This window comes from Arvicanthis niloticus, chromosome 15, assembly GCF_011762505.2.
Source record: "Arvicanthis niloticus isolate mArvNil1 chromosome 15, mArvNil1.pat.X, whole genome shotgun sequence".
Taxonomy (NCBI): Eukaryota; Metazoa; Chordata; class Mammalia; order Rodentia; family Muridae; genus Arvicanthis; species Arvicanthis niloticus.
In genome coordinates, this window is record NC_047672.1 from 935167 (window position 1) to 954216 (window position 19050).

The window sequence follows — 19050 nt, forward strand, 5'->3', positions numbered from 1 at the left end:
AAATTGCAAGTCAAGAGTGCTGGGCTTTGTTTGTTCCTGGGCTTTCCTGAGATCCTGGGAAAGGCTACCCTGGAACTGACTATTACCTGTTACAAGGAAGCAACCATTCTCTCCACTCTTAATAACTAGTCCTGGGGGAAAAAAAAACAGACTACCTGAGAGATCCAGCCCAGGACTTGAAAGTTTCCAGCTCTTTTTTCTAGGAGCACCTTGATTGGAGAGGCCCTGCCTTCCCAGGCATTCCCCTAGCCCCAGCCCCCTCAGGAATGTGCTGCTTTTTTTTTTTCCCCCAGTCTCCTAGTTCTCACCAAGACCATGGGATTCTGAAGCCTTAAGGGACATGGAGTGGGCTAGGCTGGGTGGAGGTAACCTGGGAGGATGATCAGTCTCCAGGGACACTCAAGTACTAACCTAAGCTAGTTTCTCCCAGTCGGTTTCTGGGGCCAGTGGTTGTCTTCTGTGGCTATTGGAAGAAGCTGCTCTCTGGACCAGGACTGATGAGGGCAGCGCAGGGTCAGCCATAGACTGAGTTTTACCACATCCTGGGCTAAACCTGGGTTATCTGGGGATTGTGTGCAGCCCACACTCCTGATGCCAAAAAGACACTGGCTAAAATTAGGGGTGTTTTGGTTTGCAGTGTCAGCTCAGGTAGGTGAGTACCACAAATGCTCTCACTGCGACACCAGGACCTAGGTTGGTAGCAGGGGACTCAGGAGTTTCTCCAGGGGACTGCTTTTTTTTTTTTGTTGCCCTTTGGCCTAATCCAAGCAAAACACTGTCTTCTGAATTTTATAATCTCCAAAGAAAAAGGCTTCCTCAGTCATCAACAGCAGCTGTTGTAGCATCAAGCACCTCTCAGTCTTAAGACATCAGAGTAGAACTTTTTAAAAATAGGGTCACTAAGCTAAATTTTCCAGTTTACAGACAGAAGTCTGGAGCTCAGAGAAGGCATAAGATTTCCTTGTCTCCTGGCTCAGAATTTGGGCTTCTAAGGAATCTAGCTGGCCCTGTAATCCTTGGTCTTGGTCCTCCCTCTTTGGAGAAAGAAAATGGTTCAGTTTTCTGCAAAAACGGTGTCTCTTGTGGGGTGTGCTTGAGGACTGTTATTTATTTGGCCTGCTCTTAATGACAACTCCTCACCTACCTGCCCAGTCTTAGGAGGAGCCCTGGCTGGAATTTCCTGTTTTCTGAGGGCTCCCAGGGGCTGCCCCAGCAGGTCGGCTGCCCTGCACCACCGTTCCTGGGTGTTCCAGGCCAGACTTGCCGCCTCTCCTGGTTAGGCTGGCTCCAGGCCCTTCCAGGTCTGGGCTTGCAGGCTTAAGTGTAGGAGTCGAGGGACTCTATCTGCCCGCACCAGGTGCCCAGAGGCCGGAGGTCCGTGCGCCCCGGCCACGGCCCCGGCCTGGGCCCAGCCCCGCGTCCCTCGCCATGGGCCTGGCCTTCGCCTGTGGGCCCTGAGCATGGAGCGGGGCTGGTCGCCGGGGGAAAGCTGCAGCGGGGAGCGGCCCGCCGTCTGCCGCCGCGCCCTCAGCGTCTGCGACTCACTGGACCTGCACAGTGCCTCGGCCGACCGGACCGCCGCCGCCCTGCAGGCCGCCTTGTGTGCCGCGCGTGAACAGCCTGCGCGGCCACGGAGCGTGTGCTCCGTGACTCCTGGGTCAGCGCCCTCCGGCGCGCGCGGCCTGCTGCTCGGTCTCTTGCGCCCGCGCCACGGCCGTCGGGGCCCTGCGCCCTCGGAACAGCCCGGCTCACCGCCGCCCAGCCCTGAGCTCAGCCCCGCGCCTGTCCGGCGCAACCGCGGTCCTGGAGAGAGGGCATCCAGGCCGCGGCCCACCAGCATGACGTTCCTGGAGGTGAACCGTCTAGAGCTGGCGGCGACGGAGGCGCCGGGCGTAGGGCTTGGCCGCACAGGGAGCTCCGGCTTCCTGCGGGGAGCGTCGCTGTGGAGTAGCCAGCGCTGGCAGGTGTTCCGTGGTAGTGGCGGCCGCAGCGCGGAGAGTCCCCGGCGCGGGCTGTCCGCGCTTAGGAAGAGTTTTAGCTTCCGTCTGCGCCGCGGCCAGGAGATCCGGCGCTCCGAGTCCGGGCTCCTTGCCCGGCCACCCCGCGCGCGTACCCGTAGCGACGGCGACGCCAGCTCCCTGGGTACCTTCCCCAGTCGTCGAGACTTGCTGGGCGCCGATACCCCGTGCGCGCCACCGGAGCCCGGCCGCCCCCGCGCCGCCGCCAGCCTCTGGAAGCTGCTCACCAGCCGCTTCCGCCGGAGGGAGCCCGCGCCCGCAGCGCCGCTGTGGAGCCGCCGGGCAGCCGCAGCCCCAGGACTCCTGGGTGCGCCAAGCGGTAAGGGGGAACGCTGTGCACCGTCGTACTGGCCTCTGATTGAAGTCTGGCAGAAAACACTTCGTGTCGGAAACCTACCTGATAGAGACTGGTTGGTGGGCATAGCCTGGAATAGCTAGGTCTGGCCAGAGTGCCCTTATCGACCAGTCGGTATGCCTAGGGTTGTTGGAAGTGTCCAGAGGAGATGGCAGTGACAGAGGATTCCAGGCAATGGCACTGCCTATAGCATCCTGGCGTGGCATCCTAAGAGGCTTGAAGGACCTGCGTTCCAGTACCATCTTCTTTCTCTACAGTGGCTCTCTGTATACATCTTCTTTCTATACAGTATGGCTGCTCAGGAAAGGAGGGCTAAACTAGACTAGAGATTTTTTTAGTTGGGGGCTCACCTCTCTCCCTAGCTGCCTCTGCAGCTGAGGTCAGGGACTGATTGTGGCCTTGAATGAGATAACGCTGTGAAACATCTGTGGGCCGAGCCAGTGAGTGGGAGCTGGTCAGGACAGCAAGTACTGCCCAGAAAAAAGTTCAGCCTAGGCCAGGCCATCTAGAATTTGCTGGGGAACAAGAGATGAGTGCTGGCTGTCAGGTCAGCAGCACTGAGCAGCAAGGGGCTTCCTTCCCAAGGACCTTGTCTGAGTTTAGAGGGCCATTGGTGCTGAGTGTGATCTAATGAAAGGGAGCCTGGAGGCTGGTCTCTTGCAGAGGCGCTGGGGAGAAGGCTTGGCAGGGCCTGGTAGGTGTGCCCCATTGGACCTGCCTCTACAGAACAGGGCCAGGTGAAGCTCCTCCCTCTTCGCCCTGGCTCAGGAATGTGGTAGGTGGCCCCACCCTGCCAAGGGTGAGCTGTTCCTACTCGCAGGAAGGAGACTGGTCCCCCTTGCCAGGGCCCTGCCCATTTTGGGTCTGGTCTGAGACCTTCTGGAGTAGTCTCTCATCTGGGTGAGAGGGAGGCATCCAGGCACCAAGCCAGGTGAGCTCATGTGGGCCATAAAGAGGAGGACGAGGAGGGGCAACAGACCCGTACAGGCAGGATGAGCCTCAGCTCGCAGTCCTGCCCTGAAGACTATCTTTGCTCTTTTCTCTAGGGAGCTAGGGGTGAGGGTCAAGGTCCTATGAAGGACAGTAATCTCCTCTGGCCTTGACTAAGAGGAATATTGTAGGTGGCAGTTGTAAAGGTTAGGGCAGGTGTGTGTACACCCCTGTGGCCCTGATGGCATGGCTCTGTCTTCGCAGACTCATTTGTGAACAGCCAGGAGTGGACCCTTAGCCGCTCTGTGCCGGAGCTTAAAGTGGTAAGTGGGGTCTGTGGGAGGCCCAGAGGTCCTGTGGCTGGGTGGGCCCTGGCTTTAGGTTGTGTGTCTGGCTGAACATTGGTTCTCCTGACGTCCACCCTTTCCTCTGTGGCCTGGCTCCCTCTCCTTGGCTTTTTCTGGGCCCCTTTCTACCTTTTCAACTTGCATGTTCCTTCTTTCCTCTTAAGCCCCAGTCTCACCTTTTCTTCCTGTCTTCTGACCACTGCTTTATCCATTCCTCTTCTGCAGGGCATAGTGGGGAACCTGTCTAGTGGGAAATCAGCCTTGGTTCACCGATATCTGACAGGGACCTACGTCCAGGAAGAGTCCCCTGAAGGTGAGCATCACAGGCTAGGCTGGCCATAGGTTGCCTCTTCCTCCACTATTGTGTCTGTATGGGGCCCTGGCTCCTCTCCTGGCCCATTCTCTTTCCTTCTCCCCTGGGTACCTGGGGCTTCTGCTCACACACACCCCCATGTTCCCCTGGGAACCCAGGGCTTCTGTTCATACCCCCATGTTCCCTCTTCTCTGCATTTGGTCTTGACCTCTGCTCTGTCCTAGGGGGACGGTTTAAGAAGGAGATTGTGGTGGATGGCCAGAGTTACCTGCTGCTGATCCGAGATGAAGGAGGCCCCCCTGAACTCCAGGTAATGCGCCTGCTGACTTGCCTGCCTAGCGTCCGAGTTCATCAGGGCCAATGAGTGCTGACTCTGTTTATCTCCCCAGTTTGCTGCCTGGGTGGATGCGGTGGTGTTTGTGTTCAGCCTGGAGGATGAAATCAGCTTCCAGACCGTGTACAACTACTTCCTGCGCCTCTGCAGCTTCCGAAATGCCAGCGAGGTGCCCATGGTGCTGGTGGGCACACAGGGTGAGGCAGGGCATACGGCATGACAGGGTATGGAGGTGGATTAGTGAAGTCTTCATAGTAGGCCACAAGACCACAGCTCCCACTTCCTGCCCAGCAGTGATAGGCGCTTAACTACCATGGGCCTTAAACACAGGGTCTTCAATTTGCTTTTCTCAGGATGATTCCCACACTCTATGATTATTGTGTCCACAGTTTTCATCATCATCACCATCATCATCACCACCATCATCATCATTGTTATTATTGAAACATGGTCTCGCTCTGTAACCCAGGCTGACCTCGTCTTAGCCTCCTAAATCTGGAATTATTAGGCATGTGCCCCAAAACTGAGTTGTGTCCACATTCGTTTTCAGGGTATGAGCGAAGACTCATTAAGTCATTGGTTTGTTTTCATTTAAAGAGACAATAATAGGATGAATCACAATCCAGGCATGTGAGGTCTCCATGCTGTGCATCCCACATGGGCCTCTGCTGGCCCACCAGTGCATAGCATAACCCTCTATGGCTTTTCAGCCAGCTGAATGATTCTCCCATCTTCCAACAGATGCCATCAGTGCCGCCAATCCCCGGGTCATTGACGACAGCAGGGCTCGCAAGCTGTCCACAGACCTGAAGCGCTGTACCTACTATGAAACATGTGCAACCTATGGGCTCAATGTGGAGCGAGTCTTCCAAGATGGTAACTCAGGACCCCAGAGCTGGGTATAGGGTGGCTCTGTGGCAAGCAGTTAATGTGCTTAAGTTTATTTGGGGAGCTACCACCCTGGACTTGGAACCCATCTCTCCAGCAAGTTGAATTGACTTTACTATTCCCTGCAGTGGCCCAGAAAGTGGTAGCCTTGCGGAAGAAGCAGCAGCTGGCCATCGGGCCCTGCAAGTCCCTGCCCAACTCACCCAGCCACTCAGCCGTGTCTGCTGCCTCCATCCCAGCTGTGCACATCAATCAGGTGTGGTTGCCCCCCTGTACTCCTGGGAGTTTGCCTGCATCGTAGCCCTTGGCTCACCTTTGCTCATCTCTCTTAACTCCCAGCCTGCTTGTGGCTCCAGTTCTGTTGCTTGCATGGTTGGCTTCAGTCTGGCCTTTTCCATGTGGTGACTGCTCCTTGTCCTGGTTTCTGTCCCCTTCACTCCACCGTCTTCCCTCTTCACTACTATAGCTAAGATATCACAAACACGTGCTCTTATGAACTCTGTCACATGGTCTCCCATGCTGCTGCTCTTTTCAGTGTGCTCACCACTGCCCTTGGTAAGCATGCCTGACCCCTTCTTCTCTAATGGGCAACCAGCTGGTCGCAGGTGCAGGGTCTTCTTCCCAGAGAGAAGGAGGTAGTTGACAGCCCCAAGGCCACTAAGCACCTAACCTGGTCCTCTGCCCTGTGGCAGCCTTTTGTATTAGAAGGCCGCACACCCTCATGAGGTTGTGTGGCCTTTAGCTCTGCTTAGGATGTGCAGACTCTGAGCCAGCTCCTGCATTGAATTTGGACTCACCATACCATTTGGACACTTGTCTGTATCTGGGTCTGCTACTGGGTTAGTTTTTGGCCCTGACATATAGACCAGTGTTTGGTTCCGTAGCCACACACCCTTCCTGTTCTTCTTCGCTGTCCCTTGCTACAAGCGCAGTCATCCACAGTGGTCCGTGGTCAGCCACTATGCTTCCCAGTGACCTTTGGCTTCAGTGTCAGGACCCGTATTAGGACTTGTGAGAAGGCATAAGGAATCTTACACCATCCCTTAATGAAAGGAAGTTGGAGGAGGGGTAAGGAGTGGGCAGAGGAGGTCTTTATGTCTTTAAGTGGTACATCTACTCCACCAACTGGCCCTTTGCAATGGGCCCACTCTTGGGAGGCTGCTGAGGGCATGGTGCGTTGCATGCAGTCCCTTGGCCAGTTTATGTTGGAGATGGGGCACTCTAGTGAGGCCTGATTTCCACACACCATCTCTCTGGTCTTGGGAAGACACTTGTGTATATTCTATCTCCATCCTATAAGTGTGTTTTGGTTTTCTCTTTTTCCTTTTCCATTCCCCATCTGCAGCTTATTGTACCCAGAAGCCTTTGCTCTTTTCTGCACTATGCTTCAAGCTGTTCCTGATGCCTTCTATGCCATGCACTTTGTCAAATCAAACCTCACATTGCCCAGCTCACGGAGCCTAGCCAGCCCCAGCTCACAGAGCCCAGCCCCCAACCTCCTGCTCCTGATTTGGGGAATTCAGAAAGGGTGACCAGGCCACATGCAGACCATGATGCCATTATCATTTGTTCACTCTCAGACTGTGTCCCTGCTGTGTAATGTTAGCTTGTGCTCCTGACTTAGCTCGCAGGTTGGCACAGACGCATCCCCATCCAGTCCCTTCCAGAGCCCTGGAACAAAGGTGCAAAGCTCCTCATGGTGACTGTTGGATTCTCTTGGCCTCCAGGACATGCCAGGTCCCCATGATACCACCTTTATGGCCCTTCTGCTAGCTCTTGTGCTGTGTGCGCGCCCTCCCCTCTTCCCCCCCATCTCACCCAGGGTCACTCTCAGCAGCCCTCTCTATTCTTAGGCCACGAACGGCGGCGGCAGCGCCTTCAGCGACTACTCATCCTCAGTCCCCTCCACCCCTAGCATCAGCCAGCGGGAGCTGCGCATCGAGACCATCGCTGCCTCCTCCACCCCCACGCCCATCCGCAAGCAGTCCAAGCGGCGTTCTAACATCTTCACGGTACGTGCCCACCCTCCTCCCTGCCCAGCTGCCACTGCTGCACAGGCAGGACTGCGCCGAGCTCCCGAGCAGGAGGGCAGGCAGCCCCAGGTCAAAAGGATGCAGTCTCTCTTACACTTAGACACATAGGGCTCCTAGAGGTTCCTCATTGGACCCACAGCATCTTCCAGGCCATACCTCTGAGCCCAGGCGGGGCTTCCCTCAGACCTTCCCCTGTGCATATGCTCACCCCCTGTAGCCTCCCTCCCTCCCTCCCAAGCCCTAGAGTTTCTGTATCAGCTTGAAGGGATCTTTGGACTCGGTGGCCTAACTTCCCTGACCCCCTTTGATTCAACAGCTAATGAACCGGAGGCCGGAAGGCTGTTTGCCCAAGGCGACACAGAGGGTTAGCTGGCCGAGCTAGAGTCCCAGCCAGGCCTCCCAGTCCGCCTTCCTTCCGGCTCTTTTTCCGTTACCCCACTGCCGAGGGGAACATTCATGCTTCCCACCCACCGCTGTGATTGGTTTAACAAAGGCTTAGCCATCTTTTCCTGGGCTTCACCACGCTGCCTCGTGCCTCCCGCTCAGGTTTGTCCTGTCTCCTTGTGAGCTCCTTGCCCTTCCCTACCGACCTCATGCCCCTACCCGGGGTCCACTGAACCTCCCTGCTCAGGGCCAACCCCCTCAGCTATTTGGCCCCTGAGCTTGCTGCTCCCCATTCCAGTTTTTGCACACCATGCCCCTCCCTGCTCCTGTTGTGGCCCTTCTGTGGGGCTCTGGCTGGACTGTTCCAGGAGCTGTGGGCAGAAAAAAGGTGGGTGAGCAGCCTGTCCCTCTGCATCACTTCACACCTCTTTCTGAGAGCCAAGGCTTGGCTCTTGGCCTGGGCCTGTATCCCTCTGGCCAGGCTAGACTTTCTGGACCCTGCCAGACAGAGCCAGTGCCCCTGGGCCTCTATCCTCCATCCTCACATCTGCCCTGCTTGACATACCTCTGCCCTGCATCCCTTTGTCTGCTGGTTCCTGATGTGCGCGCTTACTGGCCTCTTTCTGCTGACGGCTGCTGCTGCTGCTGGGGTGCACTGTGCCTACTACACAGCTCCAGTCCTCCTGGGCCCACAGCTTCTCCTTCTGTTCTGTTCCATCCATTGAGATATGCAGAGCCTTGGTGGCCGCCTGCTCATGTGCACACCTGCTGCTGTCACTGCTGCTGTAAAGCCCTTGGGTGCCTCTGTCACAGTGACCTCATTGGTGCCCTCCACAGCCTACTCCCCTCAACATCAACCTCATGTCTCACTCACCACTGCCTTGATTCCATTCTTAACATCCTCCCATCTTCCCCTACTGGCTGGTTCAACATCAGGGCCTCCCTGCCTCCCTGCTCGGCCTCCTTGCCACAGTACCTTCGGGCTCCCTCCGTGTGTACTCTGCTGCCTGCCTGCTTCAGCTGTGCTGCCTTGCCCCACCACAACCCTTGCTGCTTAGAGCACGGCCGTCCCTCCAGGCCCTTCATTTTCTCCATCTTCACAGTGGCAACCTTATTTTTTCTTTTCATCATTTCCATGGTGACCTCACTTGCGCCTTTGTCCCTGAGACAGCCTCAAGGCATGGTCAACTCTATGGGTGTATCTTGGGAATTCACCCCATCACTGCTGTTGGGGTCACCCTTCCTTAATCCCTCCTTGAGGAGTCACACCTGCTCCAGGGGGATCCTGTTGTGTGCTGCCTGTTCTGTGACTGGTGACTCCTTGCTGGGCATGGTTGTGATATCCCCAGTCTCCCCTTCATGACTCCCATGTATTCATTTGTTGCCACTCTTGCCCTGGTTCCAGTTCCCGTCCTTCATGGAGAGATGTCACTCTGGGCTTCTGGGGTTTCTGGTAGTTGGCAGCCCCTTGGCTTACCAGCCTGGCTGGGGTAGGCCTCATCACACTCATCCTGACCAGCAATTCAGTCTGGAGACCCAGTGACAGCAATCCCATCCTCCCTCCTCCTGGGACCAAAGGGGCAGAGGGCTTTAGCCTTGGGCTTTAGCCTGGAGGAGTGTGGAGGCAGGTGATGTCTGTAGAGTGCTGGACACTAATGTAATCTTTAGCTGGTTGGCCCAGTTCTTTCTGCTCCCCTGCTGGGCTTTCTCCCACGTTGTAGTTGCAGTCCTTTATCCGGACCCTGTGCCTTCGGCTCCTGACAGCTGGGGAATACAGGAGGGATGGGGCCCGGGCAGCAGAGTGGTGAACATTCCCTGCTGACATGGACTGCTGGGCCACAAATGCCCAGCAGTTGGCGGTCTCCTCCTCCTCTCCTCGTCTCCTCCTCCTCCTCCCCCTCCTCTCCTCGTCTCCTCCTCCTTTCCTTCTCCTCTCCTCCTCTTCCTCCTCCTCCTCACATCCTCCTCCTCTTCATCCCGCTGTGCCTCTCCCCAGGCGCCTGGGTCTCTGCCCTCACCAGTGCTGACCAACTTTTGCGGGGCTTAAGTATAACTTGCCAAAATCTTTATTCTTTCGATATTTGCAGATATGTGCCACTGTTTCCAACTTTTCATCAACAAAAAGGCCTTTCCAACTCCTTCCAAATTAGAAGACCAGGTGGTGATACACAGCACCTCTGGACATTCCCCCTGTGCGGGGCCGGAGGCGGGCCGGGCCCTGGGACTGCTCTCAGATGAGAAGCGGCCGCCGAGCTCCCCGCTCCAGAGACCCACAGGAACCTTTGTAACTAACCCTACCCCCAGGGAAGGCTAGGAACGCCGGAGCCCGCGCTGGGGGCTGCCGGGGGACCAGGCCCGGCTGGATGCTGCGCCAGGCTCGCTGAATGGAGAAGAAGGGAGCTCGGCCCACGCCGGCCGGCCAAAGCGACGAGGCCCAGAGGGGCGGGGGCACTCAAGCCCGCTGGCCCAGCTGCTCCTGGGGGGAGCTTTCCTGCCCCTCCCCTCCTCTGCTCCTTCCTGCATGGACTTCTGCCGTTCCTGCTCCTGCTCCGGAAGCCGCCGCCACCGCGCTTGCCTTGCCCCCTCTTTTTGGCCCCTCCCCGTTTCCTAGGATCCGCATTTGGGTGGACTCTGCCCCAGGAGCTTGGCAGGGTGCAGGCCCTCTTCTGGCCTCTCTCCTCTCTCTCTCCATCCACTGTGCCCCTCGGGCCACACCGACGCGCTCGGTGCCATGTGGTGTCTGTGCCGCAAATGAGCACCTGCCCGCTCACTTCCGGACTTTGCTATCCCTGGTTGTTGTGCCCTGTGCTCCTGGCCAGCCCTCAGCCCCACCGGGCCACCTCTCCTCGCCCCTTCCTTCACTTAACAAACTCCAGACCCTGGGCTGCGCACTCATTGCGCCCTCGTATTTCATGTCCTTGCTCTTTGTGAGGGGCGGGCCTGGCTCAGTGACCTGTGCTGCTCTGTATGGTGCCGTGTGTAAGAATAAACCCATTGGAATACTCGTGTCTCGGTTCCTTCCCGACCCGCCGCCCAGGCCGGACCCAGTGTTAGGGCTGCCCAGGAGAGGGAGGAAAACGGGAGGGTGGAGAACTACATGCGGGCAGTACTCGCCAAAAAGGCCCCAGATTTCTAACATGCCTGTTCTTTTCTCTTTCAGTCTCGAAAAGGTGCTGACCTGGACAGGGAGAAGAAAGCTGCCGAGTGTAAAGTGGACAGCATTGGGAGCGGCCGGGCCATCCCCATCAAGCAGGTCAGCACTCTGCCCCTTAGCCCGGGCCACCAAGGGACAGATAATCCTGGTCTGAAGCTTGAGGTCCAACAACCTGGTCCCTAGACAGCTGCCTTCCCTCTTCCTTACCACTGGAGAGCAGCAGAGAGCCACCTACTACCTTCAGTTGGCTTCCAGACCTGATGGTTCTTTGGTGCAACCTGGAAAAAGGGCCTCTTGGACTCTAAGCTAAGGAAAAGGGTGGGGGGTGGGGTAACATAGGGGCTGGACATTGTAGAACATGTCTGTAAGCCCAGGACTTTGGAGGCAGAGGCAGGAGTATTTATAGTTTGAGCCAACTCTGGTTGTTTAAGGAATCCTGCATCAGGTTCCATAGCATAGCAAGACTGTATCTCAAAAACACAAACCAAGCAAAAAGAGCCAGAGTAAAAGGCAGCACTAGGGGTGATGGCATCTGGGATTTACTGATGCAGATTCACCGTTGTGAACATCTCTGTTCCTTATCTACTGACTCCCAAGTACTGTCACATATACACATGCTCTCACCCCTGACCAAGGCAGCTGCCATTTGCAGCAGCACAGTGAACCACACCTGGTCAAAACAGAGGGAAGAAATGATGGTGGTGGGAAAGTAGAGAGGTGGCCCAGCAATTAAGAGCACTGGCCTCTTCCAGAGGACCTGGCACTCCATGGCAGAGGGGATATATATATTCTCTAGAACTGCAGACAGTTGAAGCCTTAAACCTGCCCACGCACACATACGTGTGTGTGTGTGTGTGTGTGTGTGTGTGTGTGTGTGTGTGTGTGTGTGTGAGCATGTGTGCATGTGTGTGTGTTTAAGGCTCACTGCTTGGGTTTAGGTAGCCTACCCGGGTTGTTCCCTGAACAAAACTGGTTCTCCTCCTCCGCAGCATCCATTATATCCAAAAGACACAGATTTATTTATTTACTGTTATGTCCATCAGAGTTTTGTCTGCATGTGTGTGTGTAAGGATGTCAGGTCCTCTGAAACTAGAGACAGTTGTGAGCTGCCATGGGGTGCCAGGTCCTCTGGAAGAGTAGCCAGTGCTTGCTGGGTCACCTCTACCTTTCCCCCACTGTCATTTCTTCTCTCTGTTTTGACTAGGTGTGGTTCACCGTGCTGCTGCACTGTGGTTCACTCTGTCTGCTGCGAATGGAAGCTGTTTTGATCAGGGGTGAGATGTATTTACCAAGAAAGCATGTGACTTCTAAAGGAAAATTTAGTCTTGGTGTTACCTCGTGATCTCTGCTACTGCTTCTCCGAGTTGCTCCCTGAGAGCACTAGGTCACCCAGGCCTCCTAACAGGGATCTCTGTGCTGGAAAGGAGGGTATAAGGCAGACGAAGGTGCCATGGGTCAACAATACATTTGTCACACAGGAGCTCTGTGCAGGGTTAGTGTGTGGGGAGAAGGCATTTGCCAGGAGTTAAGTGTGCCAAATGGACCCTTCTTGTATTGGTGTGGTACAGGTCTTCCCAGTATCTGGTGCCTGCAGAGGCATATGTTGCTGGGTTTGACCAGGGCCTGTGAGCAGGTTTAACCCTTCTAGGGACTGGTGGGTCTGTTGGCAGTGTGAGCCATTGGGAGCAGGCCAGTCCCTGAGTCTGCCTCGTGTGTCAAGGTTAGGGAGTTCTGATGCTCTGTGAAGGTGTATTTAGAAGAAATCATCCCAGGAAGCTAATGAGGGCTCAGAGTGTAGGCCAGGGGCCACATGCACACCCACTACTTTCTCCTGCCTTCTTGTCTTCACCCGTCTGTTGATTGAATTTATGTCTGCCAGGGACCATTCCAACTGGAACAGTCTCTGGGAAGGAAGTCACCTGAAAAGTCTGAGAGCACAGAATGGCAGCAGTTAAAGTCCTCTCCCTCCTGTCCCTCTGTGTGGCAATGTGATCCCAGGAGGCCAGGGCCTTCAGTTGCTGGTACACTGTGGATTCAGCCTGAGTGGAGGTAGGGGTGAGGTGGCAGGTGCCTTTAGCATGTTGGTACTGTTATTAGGCCCACCCAAACACATTTGATGAGTGAATGAGAACACTTGCTTGCCTCAGCTCCCACTGGCTTTCCTGTCTGGGGGTTGCAATAGCTGGGGGCTGGATTATTTGTTCTCTGAGTCTCCCACACGCAAGAGTAAAAGGGAAAGGGTGTCCTATCAACTTGCAGCCTGGAAGTCTGGTAGTTGCTTGGGTGTTAGATTCCCTGAGCTTCTCAGGAAGGCCCCTCCTAGGCTCTGGTAGCTGTCAGGTCTGTGTCTGTCATTTGTGCTGGAGATTCGATTTGTCCACCTTGGGGGGGGGGGGCTGCCAATTAGGGAGGCTCCGCCCATGAAGGTTGAGGAGCAGCACTCTTGTGACCTCACCGGGCCATTAGGTATCACTGTGCCACATTCATGGCTCCTCCCCTTTCCCGCCCCCTTGTCCTGTGCTCCCCATTTCGGTACCTTCCCCTCCCCCTAGCTCCTGCTGGGAGTGGAGATTGCTTTTCAGTTGCCATTTGCATTCCCAATCAATCCGGACTCCGCAATTAAGTCGGCTGGCGGAGCTGGGAGGGAGGCGGCGGCGGGAACGGGTCCTCTGGGGGCTGTCGCCTCCGCACCGCTCCCATTCCGCCCCAGATTGCTTCCTGCTCCGCAGCGCGCAGCCGGCCGGCCAGGGAGGGAGCGGGAACCCCGCAGCTTCTCTCCTTGGAACTGGGGTTGGAGGGTGGGGCCAGCAAGGCTGGGCAGAGGGCTGGGGGCCAGGGTCGCTCTGCGCCCTCTAGCCTGCTGGCGAGCTCTGGACGCCCCGCCTACGCCCCTTGCTAACGAACCTCATTAAGTGAAGGGGAGCGGAGTGTTTTGTCGGGCAGAAAGGGCTTCGCTCCTGAGCTGCCTCCGCAGCACTCTGACTTCTGACCCCCTAACCGGGTGGAGGAGGACCTGAATAGGTCCGGTGGTCTTCAGGCAGCTCTGGTCCAGACAGGCTGAGAGCTGTTGTGGTTTTTTGATGTATCTAGCCAGCTGGTGGCATGAAGGGGAGCTGGTCCTGGGGCTTAGAGGTATTGCCTACCACTGGTGACAAGTGTGAGAGAGGCCTGGAGCTGGAGGCAGAGTGAGATGACAGCCTCACGATGACCAACATCTAGAAAGCTGTCCCACCTGGCTTCCTTCCCTCTTCTTCCTGATGGTTGTCTGTCCTCAGAGGCCACTTGTCCTTGGGTGCCATTGCTAAGGGCCAGGGAGAAGGAGTAGCTTGGCTCTCTTCTGCCTCTACAGCTTGCCTGTAGAGCTGTTTGCCCAGGGCTGTTTTCAGAACCTCTTTTTGAAGGCAAGGTCTCACCATCAGGAAGCAGGGGATGTCCTGGATGTTACAAATGTTACTTTATCTATTGCAATGGCATTGGTTTCTTGGGGGTCGGGGGAGGAGGAGGAGGAAGGAGGGGAGTTGTCAAGGATATGGACGTGTCAGAAGTGGGAGCTGGAAATTAAAGCTGTTTCCTGGTTGAGCTTCCTTTCCTCAGCTCCAGTTCGCCCCCTAGTGGCCAGGGGTGAGATCACTTGTAAGTCCTTACTTGCCTTTTATGTAATCTAGGCTGGCTGGCTGGCTGGCCAGCTGGCCTTTAACTTGCCTGCTGCCTCAGTCTCTCAAGTCCTGGGGCTACAGGCATGTGTCACCATTCTCACCCTTTAATCACATGTTTTCATATCATCCACTAGGTCAAGAAGGACTCAAAGGGAAGTGTATACTGAATCTGGTAACTTGGCCTGCTCATTGGCACCCCTCCATGGCTATTTTACTGGCTGGCTGAGGGCAGGGCCTGCTTTGCCTCCACATATGGGCATTATCACCCTTTATGCCCATGGACAGCCCAGAATATACTTTTCTCCTGTCTCAGCAATGTCTCTCAGAACTCCTCCCACCAAGTCCCAGTTTGTGACTATAACCACATGCCTCTCCCTGCCTCTACTGAGTTGGAGGCTTTGAGGGACCAGCCACCAGGGTTCCATTTGTAGTGCTCAGGTTCCTGCCTTTTCTCCTGTGCTGTGATCTTGGAGTGATTCAGAGGTTATCTTTAGAGGACTATAGAGGAGTTGGTTTCTCCCAGAGAGAAGGAAGGCAGGCTGTGGGGGTATTGCCAATCAGGTTCTATGCCCTGCCTTCATCTCCTGATAGCCACACAGCACAGTCTTGGGGGCACTTTTTCCAGGTTTTCCAACAGACACTTCTGAGCATCTGTTCCGGCCCAGGTGTTGTGCTGGGTGGTGAGAATTATTACAGACAGCCCACATAATGTGTCTGAGCTCACAGGTCCTGCTCTTGTCCTGGCCTGTTGGACCTGTACATTTGAATAGCATATCATGCTAGGCCTGTGGTATAGACTCATAATCTCAGCCAATCAGGAGGTTAATGCAAGAAGACAGTCGGTTCTAGGCTCACCTGGACTAGAGAGTGAGTTTGAAGCCAGCTTAGGCAGTCTGGCAGAGCCTGTTATAAAAAGAAAACTGGGGATATAGCTTGATGGTAGAGAGCTTATAAACCATTTGGGTACTGGGAGTGGGGGTGGGTGGGAGACATCTCATTGGCTTACATGGGAAATGTGGTGGCCAAATGGGAGACTTGGACTTCTTGGTACCTAGATAAGGTCTGGAGCATTGTTGGGATGTGATTTTTCTGCCTGGAGCTCCCTCGGGTGGGAGAAGACCAGAAGCCTCTCCCAGCTCTCCTCTCTTATAGAGCCTTCTAGCTTGACAGTGGCTCAGACTGCTTCCTACTGGATGGCCAGTGGGAGCGAAGTCTGTGGGAATATGTGTCCTCCTCCTCTTCCTAGTGTAGGCCCTTCCCCCTCTGCTCAGATGCAGTGATTTCAGCAGAAAGCAGGGTGAGGAGTTACCTGATCACATCATGACTTTTCTATGCTGGGCTGGCTCCTGGGCTCTGCTCAAGTCCCAGGCATCAGAGAGACCTTTGGCTGCTCTCTGGTCGGAACCCTGCCCCTGGGACACAGGGACCTGCAGCTTGCTTGCTTACTTTCTTCCTTCCTTCGTTCCTTCCTTCCTTCCTTCCTTCCTTTTTCGAGACAGGGTTTCTCTGTGTAGCCCTGGCTGTCCTGGAACTCACTCTGTAGACCAGGTTGGCCTCGAACTCAGAAATCCACCTGCCTCTGCCTCCCAAGTGCTGGGATTAAAGGTGTGCATCACCACTGCCCAGCTGCTGACTCTTGATCTGTAATTGTACCTCTGTTCTTAGGGGATCCTGCTGAAAAGGAGCGGCAAATCCTTGAACAAGGAGTGGAAGAAGAAGTATGTGACGCTGTGTGACAACGGGTTGCTTACTTACCACCCTAGCCTGCACGTGAGTCCAGAAGGGTAGGGATAAGGAAGGGACTGTGACAGAAGACTCGTGGTGACATCAGGGGGTTTCCTTTGAAAATGTGCCTTGCTTTAGTAGTTTGGAAAGAGCACACAAACTGGATTTTGGCTTTCCTGCAGAACAAGCTACCCACCAGCTTTGCTCAGCTGGTGCTGCTGGGCTACCCTTGCCAGCCAGGCTCTATCTCCCATGTAACTATTGAACTTCTGTAGCCAAGGGCAGGGATGTTGCTGAATAGAGCCGGCCATGGGAATGAGAAGCACCAGTCCCCTGGGCCAGCGATGACAGGGAGCCAGGATGTTGAGTTTGGCCTAAGGAGGAGTAGAAGGGTCTGGTCTGAAGAACACATAGCTTGTGGCCCAGCAGTGGCGACATGGGTGTTCCAGGGATCGTAATGTGGCCCCTGTGGCAGCTCTTCCTACCCTCCTTCCATCTCCTTCCCTCACTGCGTGGCTCCAGCACACAGCTGTCACCAGAATCCATCTTTGTCACCACCCCACTGTGGGGCTAATGAGTTCTCCTGTGAAGCCCCTCGAGCACAGCACGTGGGCCAGCCCCACCTCCCTCCCCACCCCCTCCCAGAGCCTCTGGGCTAGCCTCAGAGGGTCCCTAGCCCATCTTTAAATCTTCACACAGTGTCAGGGAGGGAGTGCCTGACTGGTGCCAGGGGTCTCATTTCCTGGCCATTACCTTGTCCTACGAGGCTACCCAGACAACCCTCCAAAGAGACCTGGCAGGGACATGGGCCTGGGCAGAGCAGGCCTTAGGAGGTCTCCATTCAGGCCACATTACAGCTTGGGCTTCCTACTGGTCTTCCCCTTTTCTGACTCCTCAGGGTACTGGCCTTTCCCCTTACTTCATGTAACACTGGTTAAATTAATCCTCTTAGTTCCTGTGCTAGAATGCCAGGTAGTAGTGAGGCCTGAGAGACAGAAGGACCCACATCCATCCACTCCAGCAGGCTCTCTTCTCGACTTGACCCACCCTCCTTCGCACACAGCCCTCAGGCTTCTTCCGTGTCTTCAAAAGATGGTAGAAGGCAGTAGGCTTACTCAGGTGGCACTGCCTACAGAGATAGAAGGTGTCTTAGACCGACCAACACCGTGCCCTCTGCAGATACAATGCCTCACCCTGAGCCCTGCACTAGGGAGGCTGGAGGAATATGTGCTGTAGACTCAGGGTTGTCTCTTAGAAGGGATCTAGGTGTCTTCCCAGAAGCACACAGCACTGTCAGTTCTCATGACCAAAAGGCAGGCTGCATATGTTCTCTGCATGTTTACATCTGGACCAAGGAACTTGAAAACTAGCTGAGTAGGACCCCTGCCACTCCTCTGTGTGGGTGGTCTCGGCCCCCTGCCTACATCCTCAGCAGTGGTTTTCTATTTGTACAACTATGGCCAAGTGTAGGGTCCATCTCTCTTGCTGTTCCTACTGGAGAGTGAAGGGCCGAGGCATGCAAACCTGGAAGGGTGGGCTCAGTTGTATCAGGCTAGGTTCTGGTTTCGGAACCAAAAGAAAAGAGGGAAAGTAGTGGGAATGTTATCTCTACAGCCGCAGCTAGAAAGTAGTGGTTTGTGGTTCTGTGGCACGTTAAGATTACCCAGCGAATAAGTGAGCCAAAATGTGGGTCCATCATCATTACCCACATTTGCCAATGTTTGCTAAGAACACCTGCTTCTGAGACTGTCTAGAAAAGTCAGAACAGAGAGTAAGTTAGGGAAGCCACCAGAGGCCTTGCTGGACATCTGAGTTTCCTGGGAGTTCCTCTCCATACTTGTGGTGGTGTGCTTCAGGGATCTGTGACAGGATCTGGGTGCCAGGAACTTCCAGACCTGTCCTGATGCCCTTGCAAGGTAAACCCTTCATCAGTGACAGCCCAATCTCCTAGCCTCTTACTTTCTAGCCCTTTAGGTCCCCTTGGGCTCTATGAGGATTCTGTGAGCATTGTACCCAATAGCTGGAGTCTGGTCCATCATCAGCTGCTCCTCAGGCAGCCAGAAAAGCAGGGCCTTTTCATTGACTGTCAGGACACACCGGCAGAGCATTCGGCCTGGCCTTTCCTTCTTATCAGAGTTGCTGGCTCTCTTGAAAGCTTCCTGTTAAACACAGCATGAAGCTGAGAGCTGTGGCCCAGTTCTGGGGCCCAGTTCATCCCTGCGCCCTTCCTTCCCCTTCTCCTGGTCTGTAGCTGTGGCCTGCCTGACCTTTCCTGCTGCTGGTGCTCACCTCTGTTTACTGTTTGCCACCTTCCTCTAACCTCAGAAGAGCTTTAGCGACCTAGCAGTCTAACATGCAAAATTGAAGGTTCCTGAGTTGCTCGGATCTTAATCTTAACAGTAAGGGGGGAGGGGGTATCTCTCAACCCTTTAGGCAAGGTCAAATGGGAGAAAGGGTCTCTAGTCCCCACAGAGGCTCTCTCAAGACTTGGGCCTATCTCACTCTCCTGAAGGGCATAGGTCTTACCTAAGAGGCAGGACCACAGTGTCTGGGCCTTTCCTACTAATGGAAGTGGCTGGGCCCAGCATGTGGAGCAAAAGTTGGTGGGCAAGCCACAAGCTTCAAGCCTGAAGCCCGACTCTCGCCCGACTCTCCGTGGCCCAAGAGAGCCTGCCACAGCTTCCCCCATTTTGCAGCCAGCGGAGCCATTCACACAATCACCTTCTGTTAATTCTATCTGCAACATCAATTAAATTGTTTGTAGAAACTAATTGAATGTGGCTTAATCACACATCTTAATAGCTTTCCACGCTCTGAACTCGTTGTTAATTCCAGTAATAAAACGAGATGAGAACGCAGGCTGGGTAATTAGCGAGGAGGCTGGGGAAGAAATTGCTGTTTGATGGTGGGTAA

At 55.1% G+C, this 19050-nt stretch overlaps 1 protein-coding gene across 5 annotated transcripts in view; it reads left to right on the forward strand.

Moving 5' to 3' along the window:
• The first annotated feature begins 1397 nt into the window (after positions 1–1397).
• Agap3 (ArfGAP with GTPase domain, ankyrin repeat and PH domain 3) overlaps positions 1398–19050 on the forward strand; it is a 30032-nt gene continuing 12379 nt past the window's right edge. For 2 of the 5 annotated variants that reach the window (XM_076913248.1, XM_076913249.1), the window contains exons 1-10: positions 1446–2337; positions 3568–3626; positions 3876–3963; positions 4188–4273; positions 4353–4494; positions 5039–5173; positions 5314–5441; positions 7039–7197; positions 10763–10855; positions 16078–16182. In XM_076913248.1, coding sequence (XP_076769363.1) covers positions 1461–2337; positions 3568–3626; positions 3876–3963; positions 4188–4273; positions 4353–4494; positions 5039–5173; positions 5314–5441; positions 7039–7197; positions 10763–10855; positions 16078–16182 — 1872 coding nt within the window. In that variant the 5' untranslated portion in view covers positions 1446–1460. Of the gene's footprint in view, positions 2338–3567; positions 3627–3875; positions 3964–4187; positions 4274–4352; positions 4495–5038; positions 5174–5313; positions 5442–7038; positions 7198–7534; positions 7765–9689; positions 10605–10762; positions 10856–16077; positions 16183–19050 lie in introns of those variants that run through there. The other 3 variants (XM_076913251.1, XM_076913252.1, XM_076913250.1) reach the window with 2 other exon arrangements.